General features: G+C 45.6%; 1 protein-coding gene across 6 annotated transcripts; it reads right to left on the bottom strand.

Moving 5' to 3' along the window:
• Window positions 1-1,430: 1,430 nt before the first annotated feature.
• On the bottom strand, window positions 1,431-7,991 carry STMN4 (stathmin 4). 6 transcript variants are annotated; one of them, XM_026518955.3, is made up of 6 exons: window positions 7,979-7,991; window positions 6,814-6,909; window positions 6,073-6,153; window positions 5,430-5,638; window positions 4,381-4,572; window positions 1,431-1,490 (listed from the first exon to the last, which is right to left on the bottom strand). In XM_026518955.3, the coding sequence occupies exons 1-6, from the start codon at window positions 7,989-7,991 to the stop codon at window positions 1,431-1,433; spliced, it is 651 nt and encodes a 216-aa protein (XP_026374740.1). The 6 variants fall into 6 exon arrangements, with proteins under 6 accessions (XP_026374740.1, XP_026374741.1, XP_044247115.1 ...); XM_044391179.1 differs by lacking the exon at window positions 1,431-1,490 and adding an exon at window positions 3,671-3,691; XM_026518956.3 differs by lacking the exon at window positions 6,073-6,153.
• Between the last annotated feature and the right edge of the window lie 12,150 nt (window positions 7,992-20,141).

The following is a 20,141-nucleotide window of genomic DNA, read 5'->3' as shown; positions in this document are numbered from 1 at the left end:
GCCTGAGCAAGTTACTTAACCTTCCTATACCTCGGTTTCCTTGTCTGCAAAATGGGATAAGAGTACCTACTGGGTAGTGATGTTGTGAGGATTGACAGATATAGATATAGACATAGATATATACCCAGAAAATTGCCAGGCATCTAGGAAGTGCTGCTTAAGTGTTAACCAGCATTATCTTCCTCCTCTTTCTGCTCATCATTATTACCAATGATGCCTCCTGTTATCCCATCCTACAATGAAGAAGTCAAATGCAGTACCACTAGTAGGTTGGGGAAGGGGCAATACCAAAAGGTTTATTTATAAAGCTTTACAAAGCTCCACAGTGTGTGGGCCAGGGTGGGGACTCTGCTCTTGTAGGCTGTTTGCAGGGGAGAAGAGGAGGGAGACTCCTTTCCCAGTCATGGTTTAGTGTTCTGGATAAGGCGACTGCTGGGTCTGAAATGACCCCTCTGCTTTCCACTAACAAACATTGTATTCCCTCGCTCACTTTTGTGACCACCTAGAATCCCACACTCCCAAAGTGAGAACTTCCTTCTTACTATGCATGTTGGGGACCATTAGAAAGTCAATACACAGAAGGCAAGGTGGAATTTCTTTCCTCATCAATTCAGTGAACTCAATCCAATAATGGACAATCCACAAAGGGGGGTTAAAAAGAAGAAGAAGAAGAAGAAAAGCAAAAGCAAACTTTTTCAATTATGCCAGAGGCTGGCATGTTTAACCCACCTCGCCCAGCACCTCTCAGACACGCTGATGGTCCAATTAAGGAACAAAAGGGGTATCTGCCACCTAACGGGTGGAAACCAAATTCAAGAATATTCTGTCCATCACTCAAAGGACAAATTCAGGAAATAAAGAACGGGAGACCTGGAGTAAATATTTCATTGGTCATGATGATCAAAAGATGATAGTTAATACACACACACACACTCAGACCTCATCCCACCTGTTGCAGGGCGGAAGCAATACATCCGGCCCCCCACCCTCTCCCTGGGTTTCTCGTGCCATACCCTGTAGCCACTGCCTCACCCAGGACTCCACCCTTCACTTGGTGCTTCTACTACTCCATTTGCAGCTTCCCACGTGGTGCCTGGACGTTCGCTGTGAAGAAAAGCCAAGGACTTGACCTGAGTCTGCGGTGGGCAGGGTTGCAATGTCCATGAGTCCTTCTCTACCTCCTTTCCCAAATTCTCTCCTTCTCTCCCCTCTCCCACCCCATCATTGTTCCCCGGAAACAAATAGGATGGCTTCACTGGTCAATTCTTTACATGTACAAACACCAAAAGCAGAGGAAACACCCCTGGCCACCCCCCTCCCCCCAAACCCCAGTGCTGGGAGAGCAGCCGACGGCGGGCGAGGCTGCCTCGGGAACTGCGGAGCTGCTGGAGCTGTCCGGCTGTTCTGGAAACTTCTTTGGCCTCTAGGCTTTACCTGGAGGCCTCTTCCTTCAGCTCCTTGTTTTTCCGCACCTCCTCCGCGTGCTTGTCCTGAGAAGGAAGGGAACGAAAAAGGCAGGTCACACAGGCTTCCCCAGGGAAAAGGGAAAGCCGAGGGGCAAGAGAACCGAAAGTAAAGACTTGCCGCCGCAGGAAGTGAAGAGGAAGGTCTGCAAAGATGTCCTAAGAAGGGGCAGAAGGTGGCAGGTGAGACTGGCAGGAGGCAGGTGAGCAAGCCGGCTGGTGCGGCCCCAGGCGGCTCACTGACTGGGGCCAACGTCCTATGGGGGACTCACCTCACAGTGACCTCAGAGCCCACCAGCCTCCCCCTCCTTCAACTGGCCATCCTGGGCTTGCACTGAGTGCATTGCTTGACTTACTGAAAGGAGTAGCTCAGTGTAGCTACGCCGGAGGAGCCAGTGGAACAGACAGGCCTCATTACAAATGTGCCCTACACACACTTGCAACGTGACAGCTGCTTTCATTTCTGTCCAACCCCTCAGTGCAAGTTGTTTCTTTCAGCCCCTCGGTGAAAGATGAGGCTTCTTTTTTTTTTTTTTTTTTTTTTTTTTGGAAATGTCACCCAACTCCAAAAAGTGGACTCCCTCACAAGTGGTGTATGAGAACCCTCTTCGTCGGACAGCATAATCAAGCCAAAAGATGGGCTCTGACTTCAAAGAGCCATCAGCTGTGTGACCTTGACCAATTGCTTCATCAATCAGGCCTCAGCTCCCTGGTTTTTAAAGAGAGGGCCTTAACCTGGAAGCTCTTTTTACCTCTAGAATTCTGTGATTCTAGCGTTCACCTCTAGGGCACTAATGTCTGCCTGACCTCACTGCTCATTGTGCATCTGTCTGGGTCCGCTGTTGGACAGTGAATTTCTTGTAGACAGGGAGCACTCCTTTTTCTTCTTTGTATTTCCCAATTCTTCCTATGGCACTTTGCACATGGCTAAGGTGTCAATAAATATTTTCTCTGCCAGACCCTGGCAATCATGCCAGACCTGTCTTTGCCAGACCCAGGCAGCCCAGGAGCCCAGGATATACCTTAAACTATGAATCCATCCTTGAGAAGGCCTTAGAACTTTCCATGGCCATGGGGAAAGTGTAGGTAGTGGTGTCTAGGACAGTGGTTCTAAACCTTGCTATGTATCAGCATGACCTAGGGAATTTGTTAAACTGCTGGATCCTCAGGTATCCCATGAGAGAAGATCAGTAGATTCCCAAGGATCTATAGTTTTAAACTTTACTCCAGGTGAATCTGATGTAGATGGTCAGTGCCCCATGCAGATACCGACACAGAACGCATTGGCTTAGAGCAGAGCAGGAGCTATGCACCTGTCTCTTATTCCACCTCCTGCCTTCATCAGTGACTGAGGGTCACAATCCCAAAGGAGTGATGCCCACTCAGATTCTGACTCTGACATACTGCTTCTTTGAGTCTTACCCCACCTCCAGAGTGGGGGCTTCTCAATCTCTTCCCCTTGGAATTGACCTCCATTCAGGTGAGCTCTCTGGGCAGAACCCTAGATTTCTGGGCTCTCTTTTTTTGGTCTCCAATGGTACCCTCTCTGGCAAAAGGCCAACAGGATGATTGTGAGCTGGTGCCCCTGAAACAGGGGTTGAAAGAGTCCCCTGGACTTACATAGCCAGAGAACTGGGTTCTAGTCCCAGCCGTACTGCTTAGTGGCTGTATGACCCTGGCCAAGTTTTTTTACCTTCTTTGACATTGTTTCCCCATCAATTAAACAAGGATAATACTATTCTGCTTACCTCATGGATTTATTGTGAGGGTAGGAGTAGGCAGAAGTAAAGGTGTTTTGCCATTTTTTAAATGCCATATTGTGACTCTAGCCTCAATCATTTCTTTTGGGTTTGGCCTGAAAGCCCATGCTCCATTTTATGGCAATCCCAGATTTTTTTTTTCCTGCAAGAGTTTATTCCTAACCATCCCTTAATAACTAGGGAAGACTGAAATGAGACCTAGATCACTTCCCTCCCATCTGATATTTGGTGGAGGTCTTACTGCCGCTGGAAGGGTGGAGTGTGAGAGCAGAAGGGCTGCCACATGCTGGCCAGCTGCAGGGCCTATCCAACATTCAGATCCCCTGTGAAGAAACCAATCTTTCTAGTAGCTATTGCCAAGGGCCTGAGACTCTAGGTGGATGGGCAGGAAGGAGTGGGGACCACGCTGCTCACCATGGGACGAGGCCACCGATCGGGTCCCGGGAGTCACCGCGCAGCAGGCGGCTCCTGGAAATAAAACACAGAGCTGGAGCTCTCCCAGGAGCTGCAGGAGAAACTGGGGCAGCCTTGAGACTCAGGAAATGAGGCCAACGTGTTCTCAGCAGAACGGGCTGTTATTCTGCTGACACGTGGGACCAATCCCAGTCTCTCACGTTTCTCCTATGTAGGTGACACCATTTGGTTTATTGACAAAGGGCAGAATATTGGAAAGACCCATGACTCACTCAGTCCATATCAAGAGGTTTGGAGAGAATCATGTTTCCTGCTCAATGGTCAACTCAGCTTATCATGCCCTTGGCTTAGAGCCAAGAGCCCAAATCATCATCTTTCATTAAATCGAATCGGTCCATTCAAGGATGAAGCCAGGAATGTACAACCGCTTGTTCATCCTTACTCTCTTGTATTAGGCAGGCTTTCTCTAGAAGATAAGAAGTCTTATCTCCCTAAGACAATGAGAAATTTCAATTGTGTAGCTGCGCATAATATCCCCCAAGGAATTCCAAAGCTCAGCTCATGTTTCTTGCCTATGACTTCCCAAAACATCCCTTGAAACTCTGTAAGGAACCAGCCTAACAGAAATACCCCCTTTCCTACCTGAGGCTATTTGCTACCTGAAATAATATGTAGGTCCTTTATACTTGCCATAGAAGGAAGAGACTGTTCCAGGAGTCTCCTCTCTCACCAAGAACACCTACCTTCTCTTGCAGCCGTTCCAACATGGCAGCAAGGTGAGCCTCCCGGTTCTCCTTATTGGATTCCATCTTCTGAGCCAGTTTTTCCTTAGCCATCTTGATGAAGTTGTTGTTTTCCTCAATGGCTTTTTGGATCACCTCCCGCTCGTGTTCTCGTTTCTCTGCCAGGTGCTTCAGGAGCTCAGCTTCCTGGTACTAAGGCAGCACAAAGGGAGAAAGAGGCCCTTGAAAATGAGCATGCCATGGTGTGTTTTCACCACCATAACTTAAGAGCTCTACACCCAGAACACACACCTCTCTGAGCCTGGTCCCCGGCCACTGACAAGAAGCAAGGACACTATCTGGATTCTCCCACCATTCCTTCAGTTCTTTTTTTCTCATTGCCTTCATTCATTCCCTCCTTCATTCATTCATTCACAAATATTAGATGACTATATACTATGTGCCAAGCACTATCCTAGCAACTTGGGAAAGAAAAAAATCTCATAGAGGTAAGACATATATATATAACTCTAATCCAGACTAGCATGTGACATATGCCTTAAGAGGTAGAGAGGGAATGCTATAGGGATCCAAGGGAGAAGAAGATTATTTTCTGCTTCAAAGATGAAAAGCTTACATAAAGATGATACTGGAGTTGAGCCATAAGAATCAATAGGAAACACAGCGTGCACACAACAGGGTGGAAGTATACCATCCCATGACCCTCTTCTTCCCCCAGTTAAGGAACACTTTCCTTGATTGTCTAGCCTTTCCATAAATCTTCAGTGTTTGTCAATGTCTTCCTCCTGTTAGTGTGCATATTAGGCCACCTCTTGGACATATGTAATGTGATGCCTTATCCCTCTAGCCAAACTTTAAGCTCCTAGAGACCAGGGACCTTTACTTCCTTGTTTTCCTCAATGGTGCCTCATTATCTGCCCTGTACATGGGAGGCGCTACCGAAATATTTTTAGGTGGGTGGTGACCTGACCCCAGCTCAGGTGCGCCTCTTATCTTCTCCAACTCTCTCCTGTCATGCTAAGTTGGAAGAAGGAAAGGACAGCACTTACCTTCCTTCGCTCCTCAGCTGCTTCTAGTTTCTTCTGGATCTCTTCCAGTGATGGGTCTCGCCGCCTGGGTAGGGAGGCATTGAACTCGGGAACCCCATCAAAGGAAGGTGGCTTCAGGATGACTTCAAAGGACTGGCCCGAGGTACATTTGTTCAGCTCGATGACTTCCATGTCAGAAATTACACACCAGTTCAGGTCCACTGTGTCTGCTGCAGAAAGCAGGAAAGGGGCTGCTCACCCCCTGTAGACTAGATTGGCACCCCAAAGGCATGCACACATGCACAAATATATGGGAGATCTGGGGTCCCCAAGGAAAATCAACAACCAGGGTTCTGGGTTGGTCCTGAACGTGCACCTAAGGTCAATGGGCTCTGACAGAGCTAAAGGGGTTGGTAGCCACAGCAAGGGCTCAGCTCCAAGAGTAGAGGTCCCAGGATTCATGGTTTCTAATAATGGCTGTAGCAAATGCTTTTGCTTTTGCTTCTGCCATAAGGCTCCTCCCATACTTGAGCTCTTGCTCAAATTGTCCTCAGTGGTGGCCAACAGTGGTGCGTTTGCCCACCACCCACCACCCATCCACTCCTCGTCCCACTACCAATCTGATGGCTCAGCCTGTTGCCACCTCTCCCCTGCTCCCTCCTACCCTGCTCTCTTCTTTCTCTCCAGTCAGCACTGTCTTTCCGCTGGCTTTGATCTTTCCTCCTACACTGTCTCCCACACCAGCCTAGACAGAAAAAACAATCTCAGGTAACCCAAGCACTCCCACCTCTCATTTCCAGAACAAACCTGTCCTTTCCTTTAAATCCCTGGGAAATTTAGAGGTGACCTGTTCCCCTCCCATCCCTGAGCAGAATGTGGCCATTCAGTGCTCCCTGCCAATGTCCTGGGACCCTATCACAGGTCCCGGTCAGCATGGCCACCCTCATTGGGTGGCTGCCGGTGGAAGTCTTCTCTCCACCTCTGTACTCTCAGAGCATTCTCCACCATTCACAGAGGAGTCCTGTCAACCGTGAACTCTAGTGATTTATATGGCATCTTGTCTTCTATTCTAGGTACTCTCCAAGGGCAAAATCTCTGTCTGCTTCACCTCTGTATCCTCCATAGCATCCATTTGTTAAATGAATGAAGAAAACCTAAGCCCAAGATTGCTCTAGAGAGGGTCTGATTCAGATTTTCAATGGCTATCTAGTCCCCCAGGTGCAGCCCCACACCAGCCCTGAGGCTTAGACCCTCAGAATAAGCTGTGGTAGTTTTATTGGCTCTGGGAAAGAGAACATGACATGGGGAGGAGAGTTTCATGAAATTGGGACAAGAGTGTGGTACTCATAGATACGAGCCCAGGAACACTCCACAAGTTACTCTCCCAACGGTGGCCCTCACTTACCTTCATATTTGTAGGATGATTTATTCAGGGGATCAGCAAGAAAACAGGAGCAGAACAAGGACACCAATGGAAGCTCCTTCATCTTCTCTTTGTAGGCTGCAGAAACACCAGCAGTACAACATGGTGACCCCCCCCCCCAAGACTCAGAAGTCAGTTTTCATTTGAGTCCAGGTGCCTGAGCAGCTGGGGTGACCAGGCTCCACAGAGGCACCTAAACCACCCAGACCCATCCCTTGGCTGCGGATCCAGCCCCCTTTGCCCTAAGCATCCTGGTTTAGGATTCCTGTGTGTGATTAGGTGCACTTCTGTCCACTTTATTAGAATCTGAGCTTTCCAGAGCACCCCATGATCCCATCTTCTCCTCAGTACATTGTTTCCTTTCTTAGTACTGAATGAAAAACGCCATCAGGTAAAGACCATAAGCACTAGTGCCTTTGTCCCAGCCTGGTTACCCTGAACCTGGTTCTCTATTTCCTCACACTTGCCAGAATATTTCATTTACTTGGCTCCAAGATGCAGGAAATCCACATTCCATTTTACTCAAAGTACTCAGCAGTGCTTCTCTGAAAGGTAAAGAAGCTCACCACCATCCCTCTAGTCTTGCCCCTCACTGAGTGTCAAGGTCAGGATGTGAGTCTTCTCTGACCTTCCCAGTGAATTGGTCAAAGCCAGATGTGCTGGTGTCCATGAGGGCTGGAGGAGTACTTCCACCACCATCTAGCCTCTTTGTGTCAGGGGAGGATTTGAAAACCAGGAGATCACTGGTTAGAACTGATATGGTGAAGTCCAGCCCATCCTTGCCCTGGCTCCTGCCTGCACACCCACCACCCTGGGGCCAATGCCCCCTGTTTTAAGCTCCACTATGTTCAGGCTCTCTCTGTTCTCAGCTAAACCCAGCACAGTGCTCAGGCACTCTCCTCCTCATAATTAAGAGTAAAATAACATATGTGCATTGTAAAAACGTTTTAAAAACACACATAGATCAGTAAAAGGAAAAAAAGTTCAATGGTGATTCCACCCATCATCCAGAGAGAACTTCTTTTACCCTCAGGTATATTTTCCGTCAGTCTTTTATCCTTCTCTGTGCCTATGTAAGTACATATATATGTGTACAGAAATATCCTACGCTGTGGTGCCCCATCACATAAACAGTTTTTGTACCTACCAGCGAGGGTCATGTTTTCTGGAATGTGAGGGCTGAATCTGGCTGAAAGTCACAAAGTAGGTCTGTCACCAGCTCAGGATGCTGTCACAAATCTGAGAAAGAGAGTGTTTTACCACTGATGGTTATTCACATAAGAAAGGTCTTTACAACTGGGGAGGGAATCCCAGGAACACCTGGTCTGTTCCCAACTCTAGGAATTCTACACACCCGCTCTCCCTTTCCCAGACACAGACCCCCTCTTCAATATCACCACAATCAAGTTCAGTTTCCATGTACTAATGACAGTTGCATGATTGGCTTTCTAGTCTCAAGCCCCTCTGAGTATCAGACATGAATTTCCCAAAACTGTATGTGTCAGGAGGTGTTCATTTGTGGGCACCTGGTGGCTCAGTCTTTAAGCGTCTGCCTTCGGCTCAGGTCATGATCCCAGGGGCCTGGGATTGAGCCCCACATCGGGCTCCCTGTTCAGCGGGAAGCCTGCTTCTCCCTCTCCTTCTGCCCTTGCTTGTGTTCCCTCTCTCGCTGTCTCTCTCTCTGTCAAATAAATAAATAAAATCTTAAAAAAAAAAAAAGGTGTTCATTTGTCTCTCTGTGCAGCTTGATGGCTTGCCCAAAGCAAAGGTTAGGGTGAGAGACAAATCCTAAATCAGAATCACTTGAGAGGTTTTCAAAAAATAACTGTATGTCCTGAATTTCTCCCTATTCCCACCCCAGACCTCCCCACCCAGCCCATTCTGATATGGGATCAAAGGGAATTGGACAGAGGATGTCAAAATACTACTACAGATGGCCCCTCACTCACTACCCGCCAAGAACCTCTGTCTTAAGCACTCCTTGACTCTATTTAAGATAACCCTGGACTATGAGAGAGACAAACATTATTATAGAATAATGTCATCATAATGTGGTTGGTACAGAGATGGAGATCAGCATGCACCATTATTGTGGGAGCACAGAGATGGGGCTTCATACTCAACATGAGACCCTGAGGAGCCAGGCAGGGGCCCCTGGTGTTAGCAGCACCTGAACTGAGTCTTAGATGACAAGTTGGAATTAAGCAGGGAGGGCATTGTGCCAAGGGAGCAGTACAAGCAACGGTGGTGGGGGTGAGAAAGCTCTGTGTCTATGGTTGATACTGGACCAGAGAGTGTGAAGGAGGAAGGGGAAATGAAACAGCAAGTGATAGGGCTCCACTCAAGGCTGGTAACCAACAGAGTGAGGAATAGCCAGTGGTAAACAGTCATCATGGGAACCACTTGATCTTTGGCCACCGTGGTGGTTAATTTTTGTGTCAACTTGACTGGACTAAGGGATGCCCAGATGACTAATGAGCCTTATTTCTGCTTTTGTCTGTGAGGTTGTCTGAAGGACAAGTTAGCATTTGAGAGGATAGGTTGAGAAAAGATGACCCTCCCCAGTGCGGGTGGGTCTCACCCAATCTGTTGAGGGCCTTAATAGATCGAAAGGGGAAGAAATGGTGAATTCACTCTCCCTGCTTGAGATGGACATCCATCTTCTCCTGCCCTCAGACATGAGAACTCTGGTTCTCTGGCCTTCAGACTTGGACTGGAATTATGCCACCAGCTTTCCTGGGTCTCCAGCTTGTGGGTGACTGATTGTGGGATTTCTCAGCCTCCATAACCACATGAGCTAATCCATCATAATAAACTTCTTTTTATATGCATCCTGTTGGTTCTGTCTCTCTGGAGAACACCGACTAATACAGTCACCTTCAGTGGTTACTGTGCCAGCAGAGGTGACGTGAGCCAACAACTTCACTGCCTGGATCTCACAAGGCAAAGGACACTGAGACTGATGTAGAGCCTTTCCTTCCTCAATGAGGTGTTTTCACTCTGGCAACCGGGGGCTGTATTAGCTGTGGCTGGGCAGGGGAGCCAATGGGAGCAGGGACTCAGCTTTAAGACCAGACCAATGTGGAGTCAAACTCAGACTTCATCTCACTTACTAGTTGTCACTCACATGTCCAATTTGCTTTCTCCATCTTAATTCTGCTCCAAGTTGCACAAATTAAATGAGAAAAGCATTTGTACAGCATCCAGCAAAAATGAGATACTTAATAAATGTGAGTTTCCTTTCCTCTGCCTTTTCTATCAGGGTAGCCACCAGCCCCCACACACTGGTCGAGTCACTGCCTCTGGTCCTCACCAGTCCTGCAATTAAGGACTGTAATTCCCATTTGCAGATAAGGAAACAGAGACTCAGAGGGTTTATGTGGCTTACTCAGGGTCATGAGGTTAGAGAGCTATAAAAGCAGAGATTTGAAGCCAGGTCAACTGGCCTTGAAGTGCTCTCTTCCCTGCAGCGTCTTTGTGTTCTTTGGAGTCAGAGGCCCCTGCCATGCACCGCCCCCCTCACTGTGCAGCACAATGGGCCTCTTTCCTCAGAGTCAAGCTGATCCTGACAGTACCAGTGGGTCCCTGAACAGGGCCTGGTCATGAGGCTCCATTCCACACAATTTTGGCTCATAACCAGGCTGACTGATGAGGTGACTGGCAGGGTGAGCAAACTCTTGCCAGGAGAGGGAGTGGCATCAGACTTAACCTAGGTAATGGATCTAAAGCAGGGGAGTCCAAGTAAGTGAAGAAAGGCAGAGAAGGACACTCTGAGAAAGAAGGGGGACTGAACCGGACTTTTTCTGTAGGAGTAGGTACCTGGAATGAGGGACTGTGTCCCTCAGCCCCAGCTGGGAATGACAATTAAGGCCCTCCCTCATGTAGCACAAATTACAACTCTTGCTACCTACATTATCTTAATTAATCTTCACGTGAGGCTGGGCTGACAAGATAGACATCATCAGCTTCACTTTCAGATAAAGAACCTGGGGCTCAGAGAACTTAAGATTCTTAGCTAAGGTCACATAGCTACTTAGTGGTAGAGATGGTTCTTTGATCCAGGTCTTCTTACTTTTAAGCTCTTCCTTTGTGGCCAGGGGAGGAACTGGATGTTAGTTCCTCCATCATCTTGGGGACTCGGGAAATACCAGTCTGGCCTGAAGATATGGTTTACTCAAAAACATGAATAGGTGTTTTCTACACTTCTATGGAAGAGATTGTGCTAGGAGTTATAGGAGCATGAGGAACCAGGTAGAGAACACAGGTCAGAGAGGCTGAGAAGAAAGACCAGGGCTGGGAACAGGAGACACTCCAGAGATGTGCAGAGGTATGCATGGCCAAGGAATTTGTGACTGAGAGCTCTCTCTTTCACAGGGCCGGAGTCTACTTAATCAAAAATGTATATTTATAGAGCATCTACTATGTGACAGATGACTACATTTTCATTTTCATAATAACCTTATGATGTAAGGATTGTTGTCCCCATTTTATAGACGTGGAAATTGAGGCTCAGAGAGGGTAAGTGACATTTCCAGGGCCATCCAGTGTAGTGGGTTGAATATGTTTCCCAATAAGATATGTCCTCATCCTAACTCCTATAACTTGGGGATGTGACTTTATTTGGAAAGGGTCTCTGCAGATTTAAGTTATGGACCTTAGGGTCAGATCATTGCTTATTATCTGGGTGGCATCAAATATAACAAGAGTCCTTAAAAGGGACACACAGAGAGGAGACAGACAGAGAGGAGAGGCCATCTGAAGAGGGAGGCAGAGATTGGATTGATGCAGACACAAGTCGAGGAGCACCTGAAGATACCAGAACCTGGAGGAAGCACGAAAGTTTCCTCCCCTAAAGTCTTTGGGAGACTGTGACCTCTGCTGACACCTTGGTGTTGGACTTCTGGACACCAGAACTGGGAGAGAATTAATTTGTGTTGTTTTGAGCCACTAAGTGTGTGGTCATTTGTTACAGCAGCTGCAGGAAACAAACGCACGCAGTTAAGTGACAGAGCCAGGGTTCAAACTTGTGATTCTTCCACCTTATCTCAGCTACTAATGTTTATACACAGTTGACTTGTTCCTTAAGGTACTTTGTGTATTTGTACTTATGGGTGCATGGAGCCCTTATAAATCCTCATGCCATAGTCACATCATTTCTATTGCATTCAAGACCCAAAAGATGTTGCTACCCATGAGACATTCTGAGAAAGGATAGAAGGGGCGAGGAGGGAGGGCATAGACTCTTCTAGAAGGTCAAGCAGTGAAGAGGGGTCCTAAGACATTGGGTGGTGGCAGCCAGAGCAGAGGGCCTGACTTTGCCCCTAATTAACATGGAGCATCAGAGTTGAATGGGGCCAGTCATACCCTCCTCCCCAGCACTTAGCCTGGCTACATGAAGACTCCAAGTTTTCTGGGGGTAGACCCAGATTGGATGCACACCACTTGGAAGATCTAGTTACGCTAACCCATGACCTGGAGGCCCTTCAGAATGGCTCTGAGGCCTCTGTTCTCCCATCTTAGAGCACCATCAGTTCAGGTCATTTTCCTGGGCATGTCCAGTCAACCCAAAGGCCCACAAACCACCCTTAATCTGTAGCCTAGTCCCTACAAGCTTCTCACAACACTGTGAAATCTATTAAATGACTTGGTGGCCTGGGTTAGTTTGGGTTATGTTGTCAGGCCACAGCAACATACCTGCAATGCAGTGGGGCCACAAGACCTGTCCCGCATCTGCCAGAGAAGGGCGTTAAGGGATATTATTGCTTAAGGTCACAGAGGACAAAATACCAGGAATTCAGGGAGGCAAGATGAAAATTAAGAGACAATAGAGGTCAGAGTAAACATGAATCAGTCCCATTGGGGGAAATTCCATCCAAAACGTGACACATCAGAGAATCATAAGGCAAAACTTTGTGCTGGGGCAAACGTCTGGCCCTCACAGAGGCTTTTTGCATGGTTTCTGTTCTGGCAGAGGCCAGTCCCAGGGCTTGGTAGTGCTAGGGAAGACCAAGAGAATGACTATATCCAGCCATAGCAAGGATCAAAGCAGTTCCCAACTCAAGGTAGATGAGTTATACCCACTCAGCCAATAGCCACAGAACCAGAGGCCACGACAGTGACCTCCTGACACTCCCCAGCACTTTTGATGGGTGCAGACTACTGGTCAGGAGGCAGGGCCCCCTGGACAGCTCAGCCCCTGTGCTGGTCATTATTGCTCCAGCATAGCAGATGGTGAGAAGACTCAAGTTTCAGATGGCAAAAGTCAGAGTGTGCTAGCCTTCTTCTGTAATTCAGATTCTGCAGGTGCCTCTATCCCTGCCATAGTTTGGAACTTGACAGTGTGTGGGCGTACCAACTGGATTTCCTGGGGAACAGAGAGGACCCACTGGGCTGCATGCAGGACTCATTGGGACCAACTAGTAGAATAGCAATAGGAAGATCAGGGACCTGCAAACTAGGGAAAGCATTTGTGCTTTATATTCTATTCAGTAGAAAGGCACTGACATCTTTGGACTAAGAGGGGAGAGGGGAAATGTGATGCTGATGATAATAGCAACAGGAATAGCTACCAAATCTTGAACACCTGCTTGGTACCAGAAAATTCGCAAGCATTATCTCAATTTGCTCTCTGAGGTTATTTGCTGGGAGGAACTTGAGGCTCAGCAGAGTGAGGTTAATTACACAAAGGCCTACAGGTAGTAAGGGCAGAGCTGGAAGGTTCACTCTGAAGCCCATCTCTGTCATTAGTTGCTGCTCAGGCAAAAAGATCCTTCTGGCAGCATCAGCTTGGGGAAAAGATTAGGAGAGCAAGTTTGGAAGCCAGGACTAGGCACAAAGCGATAAGGACCCACCTAGAACAAGTAACACCCTGAACCGTTTGCATCCCACCCAGTACTTCTTTCCTGTTTGTAAACCAATCTATACATATACTCCAGCTCCAGCATCTAAGAGTCTATGTATAGAAAAGCAAGTGATCACACATTTTTGTTGATGCATTGAACCATTAACATAATTGGTAGAAATAATTGGTTAGCAATAACCCAATCGAGAAGAGACCCAGGCCATAAAAAGACGAGATGCAGAATGAGTATTTTTGACTGGCAGAGGGGGTGGTGAGAGAGAAGGTCTAGAAATTAAGGCCGTCGACTAAAGGGGGATTTCGTGTGGCACAGTGAGGGGAAAGATGTCTAAAGTGAAGAGTTCAAGCCACCGGTTAGAAGCCAGTTTTCCCCTCGAATGGCAGCAGTGGGGTGGAGTGAACAGCTGATCACTAGTCAGAGGTCCTCAACTAGGACAGCCTCACTCTCAGGAATATACGGTGGGACTCTTTGGTGGTCACTAGACTAGAGGTGCTCCAGACTGTAGTGGGCAATAGCTGGGTAAACTAAACACTCTGAACTGCACATATCCAACCCACACCATCACCAACTCTCCCTTCCAAAGTGGCAATATGCTCCTCCCCAGGGATCAGAGATCCAGAGGTCACACTGGGTTGGTGGCTGAGATGGAACCAGGATCCAAACCTTTGAATTCCAGTACCCTTACCCTTCATACTGATCCCTTCCCTCCTCCCACACACTAGGACATGAGGGGAAAACCCACATGGGGGTCACCTGAGCAGCATGAAAAGATGGGGATTTAAAGGACTTTTTACATGACCAGAAATGGTGACCCATGCTCTCAGGCTTTCTGTAATGTGGCTGATGACCAGGAGCCGATCGAGATAAGCACCAAGCTCTCTGATGCCACATGACCATTTACTAGGTGCACCCCTGATCTCCGGAGGCACCTCTGACTGCCCACACTCCCCAAGTAAGCCAGTGTTTTATTTGTCACTGGAAGGAACACCCAGATGAGGCTTTCAGGACTATGAAAGCCTATGTGGACTATGTTTGAAGGGTAAGAAGCTAATGCCCATGCAAGTGATTTGACTAGAGTGGTCTCTGGCAAGGGTGTTCAGGGGTGATACCGGGACTCTGGTGTGGAATCAGGGCAGGGACACAGTGAGCTCTGATGCAGGACTTCTAACCACAGGCAGTACAGGGAGGTGGCTCTTTAGGTCTGTGCCAATTACTCATCCTGTTGAAGTTATGTATGTGCCTGACATCAGCTGTACAAGCTACCTGAATGTCATGGAATCCTATTTCTGAACAGTAACCTTGGTTATTTTATGCTGATCAGAAGACTTTGACTGAAAGCCATACGTCTTATCTGGGTTAAAAAAAAAGAAGAAGATAAATTATTTCTTCATGAATGTGGTTTTTCCACAATATTTATTGAATATATAATTCTGTGCCAAGCCCTCAGCTGGGTCCTAAAATAACCTCAGGGGTTTTGGGTGATGAAAATGTGAAACAGGTCCCCGGGGTGAGAATCTGGAGCCTCTGAAAGTTTTGCAGATGCCCTGCGGGTCCACGGCAACTCCCCAGCTGTACCATAGACCATGTTATAAAGGGAGAAGGAGCAGATATTAGAGCTCCAGCCAAGACCAGACCAGTGAGACCCACAGAGGGCAATTGGGCAAAGCGCAACAGTGTGTGGTTAGCTGGCTTTGGGAGCTAGCGCTTATCTAATCACCACCCTCACCTAGGTTGCTTCTAAGGGCTTCACGAAGAAGAGGTGGTGGGAGCTGTGGTCAAAGCAACTCCCAGATGGTACCTAATGGGCTTAGAAATGCAGCTTCGGTTGTGTTTCTAGGAAATGAAGAGGAGTCACCTGTTGGCAAGCACAGAACTCTGGAGACCTAAGTCTGAGAAGCCCCTCCTCGTTGTTTAACAGCTACGCTGGGAGGCCAGCCAAAAAAGGAAAATTAAATCTAGAAAAATGACAAAATAATCTACAAATAATCTACAGTGATGGCATTTTCTGGGCTGCTTCTACTTTCCATTCAATATGTACAGAAGAATCAACATATTAGAAGCAAAATTCCAGGGTACAGACTTGCATTCAGGGTCTCTGGATGGAGTGCAAGGCATCGTGACCCCAGTACTGTGGGAGATCCTGGTCTGAGTACTTGGAAACATCAGCATATAGAACAAGCCCTTGTAATCTGAGTTCTAAGCACACCAATAGCAATATTTTAGAGTGCTTTGTAGTTTACCAGGCACTTTCAAGTGCATGTATGTGCACTTTACATGTAATGTTTAATTGCAAAAATATTAATATCCTATTTTGGAACATCTATGTGACAGAGAGAAAAAAAGAAATCCCTGTCATCTTGCTACTTCTTGCTGTTGGCATTCCCTTCTAGTTTTTTTTTTCTTCCTAACGTCCATTATTTCTAGATAGTTGTAAATTGGGCATATATATTTTATCATTGCATTCTCTCCAAATCCTGTGAAATAGGTTTTATTATACCCATTTTACTGATGATCTTTCAGGCAAGTGACTTGATTTGCCCAAAGTCATACAAGCAGAAGATGATAAAGATGGGATTTGAACTAACGTCTTCAAAGTTCCATGTACTTCCTCATATCCAAGGCCAAGTGTAAATATAAGTAGGATGGATGATTGCCTAAGGCATGTGGATGAAGGGCGCACAAAGCCTTGCCCGCCCCACATCTGCCTCCCAACCATGGGCAACCCCAAGGCTTAAAGTTCTCACCGTTGAGTTCTCTCTTACAACAGGCATTGCCTCAGAAAGTCCTGTTCAAACGTATACACATGCCCTACCAAGTGTAATAAATTAAATCACTTTCACATCAGCAGAGAACAAGCAATAGATTTGTAGCATTTCCACGGGTCAAGCTCTCTGCCCACAGATGGGAGAGGCCGTGGTGATCTCTGGCATCTCCATTTCCCACCCTTTTCAGATGAAGAGACAGACGGCCCAAGAGAGTCAGTGCTTTTCCCAAGAGTAAGTAGGAGGAGCACAGCCAGGTTTCCAACCCACATTTAGCTACGATTTAGGGAGATTCTTATCTTTTACAATATTATTCTTGTTTTCTTTATTCTTTCATTCTTCCCCAGTGCTTTGTAAGTTTTACATCTTGTTTTAATCTTCAAGTTAAAATCAGTTATATCTATGTTTTATAACATTAAGAAGAAAAGAGTATCTAATGGTTTTCTTTGTGAAAAATGAGAGACTTTGCATACTTTTATTTCCTTTCACTACAAACCTCCTGATTTTGTCTCAGTGATCTGTATTTTCAGTTCTGGATTACTATTATTGATTTCTTTCTTAAATTCCTCTATCAACAAATATTTATTGAGATTCTACTCTACGCATCACGCTAGGAAGGAGCTAGGAAGTAATACAATGATAAATTTAATAGACATGTTCCTTAGCCTTAAGATATTTAACATTTGCATACAGCTCTATAAATATGTTGATTATAATTAGATAAAAATTCAGGGCACCTGAGTGGCTCAATTGGTTTAGCATCTGACTCTTGATTTCGGCTCAGGTTGTGATCTCAGGGTTGTGAGATCAAGACCTGAGTAGGGCTCTGTGCTAGGCATGGATCCTGCTGAAGATTCTGTCTCTCCCTCTCCTTCTGCCCCTCCCCCCAGCTCCCTCTCTCATAAAGAAAAATAATTAGACAAGCAATCTAAATTCTAGTATTTTCTTTCTTTGTCACCATTATCAGTACCATATCTGTTTTGTACCTGAGTTCTTTAATTTGATTAAAAAAAAAACAACTTTAGGTTAGCTAAACTACTTCTGGGGTAATATATTTTTCAAGCAGGTTCATGGAATACTTACTGAGTCCTTACATATCTGTTTGGTGGTAGATGGAGAAGACAGACACACCTGCCCCAGGATCAATAGTCAAGTTGTGTTAACACTATCAGCTAACAGAATCTATCCACCTGTTTCCTCATTCTCAGTTTCAACCTTACTTTCTACTGGGCTCACATTTCCGGGCACTGACCCCCAAACGATCCACTGGAACCCCACACTCTCCCCCACCCCCTCGCCTGCTGGGTCTCTCACCCTATAGTCTGCACTCAGCTCCTTTCTCTGGATTCACATTCCCTGGTTTATTTCTCTGAACTCCCGGGTTGCTCGTGCTCTGCCACAAACTAGGCCAACACTCCCAAAGCCCTACCCCTTCCAATCTGTTCTGTCCTCTTGCCCCCTACCACCTACCTCTGACAGAAGGACCCTAAGGGAATGGACACAGGACAACGATCATTTTGAACGGGTAGAAAAGACCAGTGAGAGCTGGGGAGGGAAGGCGGAAGCATAAGTGTGTATCGGGAAGCAGGGGTAGCGTACCTCTATCTGTGTATTTTCCTGTCTTCATAGTGGAACTAAAAATGTAAAAACCTGCAAAAATGCTTTTTAAAATATCAGAAGAGGCGCGCCTGGGTGGCTCAGTCATTAAGCATCTGCCTTCGGCTCAGGGTGTGATTCCAGCGTTCTGGGATCGAGCCCACATCAGGCTCCTCCGCTGGGAGCCTGCTTCTTCCTCTCCCACTCCCCCTGCTTGTGTTCCCTCTCTTGCTGGCTGTCTCTCTCTCTCTGTCAAATAAATTTTAAAAACCTTTTTAAAAAAAAGTATCAGAAGAGATTCTTTTCGATACTCTTCCTCAAAGAAAAACAGAAAAATAACCTTTTTCCAGACTATCACATCTCTAAATATAGCAAATTCTAACTTAATAAGCAAATTAAATTATACATGATGAGTGTTTATTAGTCAAGCCAAAAAAAGGGGGGAGGGGATAGAGTTTGGTTCTCTACAGAGCATTATAAAAATTACATTTTGAATGTTTTCTAATTTTCCCCAAAATTTCTATCCCCTTCCCCAAATAAATATCTCATTTCTACCTACCTATGATTTCAAAATCTCTGGGAGTTCTGTATCTCCAAATGATGGTCTCCAGCTAAATGAGAAATTATATAAAGATATCAAGGGGGTCTGAAGAAAGGATTTAAGAGCTTAGGATTTTGATTTTGGATTATGATTTTGATTTTGAAAACATCCAAATATTTAAAATCAACAGCACAAAAGATCTGAATTTTCCTGTTCTTTCTATATGGTTGGTTTAACGCAGACACTCTGTCCTTCTCTCTTTACCTCTCTCTTACCTTCCCTCTCTGCCTTCTTTCCTGTCATGTCTTACTCTCTGGATCTCAGTTTATCAATCTTTATTGCTCTACTTTAAGTCTTATCTGTCAGCACACTTACGTCCCATAGGGAAAATGTGGTTTAAATGGCCTAGTCAGATGAGAGAAGTCAGCCAACCTTGTTTGGCCCTGGGATTTCTTTTATCGAGCCAAAATGAAATCTAAATGTTAAGCAAAAAAATGCAAGACACTCCCACCACCACACAAGCCAATAGTATGTCTGTTCAACACTCTGCTCAGAAAGAACAATATTAGACCAGACTTCTCAATTTTTGGTAGGTCCTTTAGAACACAGTATCGCCCTGAGGAGACACAGTTTTCCAGTTAACACAGTACTTGGATTTTGGACACCTGTATTGTACGTGCTCATTGGGACATGTGTGAACAAGATAGCTCTCCTTGCAAGAAGTTCATCATCTGTGATATGGATGAATCTGGAGGACATTATGCTAAGTGAAAGAAGCCAGTCATAAAAAGACAAAGGCTATATGATTTCACCTATATAAAGTATCTAGAGCAGTCAAATTCATAGAGACAGGAAATAGAATGGGGGTTGCCAGGGGCTGGTGGGGAGAGGGAATGGAGAGTTAGTGTTCAACAAGGACAGAGTTTCAGTTTGGAGAGATGAAAAGGTTCTGGGAATGGATGGTGATCATGGCTGCCCAACAATGTGAATATAGTTAATACCATTGAACTGTACACTATAAAATGCTTAAAATGGTAAGTTTCATGTTATGTGTATTTTACCACAATTAAAAATTAAAAATTTTCAAAAAGAAGTTCATAGTCTAATAAGAGTTATCCACAGGCTTACAGTCTTAGAAAAGATCAAAAGGGTCGCTTAGCCAATGTTTTTTTCTTACTGGGACTGACAATAAAGAACTGCATTTTGTATCATGATCCAGTATGTACATGTCATAATACTGATACACGCACATGTGTATAGTCACTGATACATCTACATACATACACATAAATGTACACATAACTGAAATATAAACACAAATATATAAATATATCTATATTTATTTATAAATATAATATTTATAAAATATATTTATAAATATAAACATTATATTTATAAATATTTACATAACTGAAAATACATAAGTAAAAAATAGTAAAGGAAACATTTATTCTCTATATGGGATGTGTTTTGACTTTTTTTCTACTTTATTTTATCCCATTTTATTTGAAAAAAATACCAGTTACAACTCACAAATTGGATATCAAAATA

The sequence above is a fragment of the Ursus arctos genome, unplaced genomic scaffold (genome assembly GCF_023065955.2).
Source record: "Ursus arctos isolate Adak ecotype North America unplaced genomic scaffold, UrsArc2.0 scaffold_11, whole genome shotgun sequence".
Classification (NCBI taxonomy): domain Eukaryota; kingdom Metazoa; phylum Chordata; class Mammalia; order Carnivora; family Ursidae; genus Ursus; species Ursus arctos.
The sequence above is the reverse complement of the archived record's forward strand: the minus strand, read 5'-3'. Positions and strand labels throughout refer to the sequence as shown.

Bases quoted from the DNA above. Each gene is read 5' to 3' on its own strand.
- STMN4 (XM_026518955.3), bottom strand. The intron at 5,639-6,072 runs GTAGGAGGGAGC...TGCTTTCTGCAG, and splicing joins GAGAGAAAGAAGAGAGCAGG to CAGACACAGTGGACCTGAAC. The intron at 1,491-4,380 runs GTAGGTGTTCTT...CTTCCTTCTCAG, and splicing joins TGGAACGGCTGCAAGAGAAG to GACAAGCACGCGGAGGAGGT.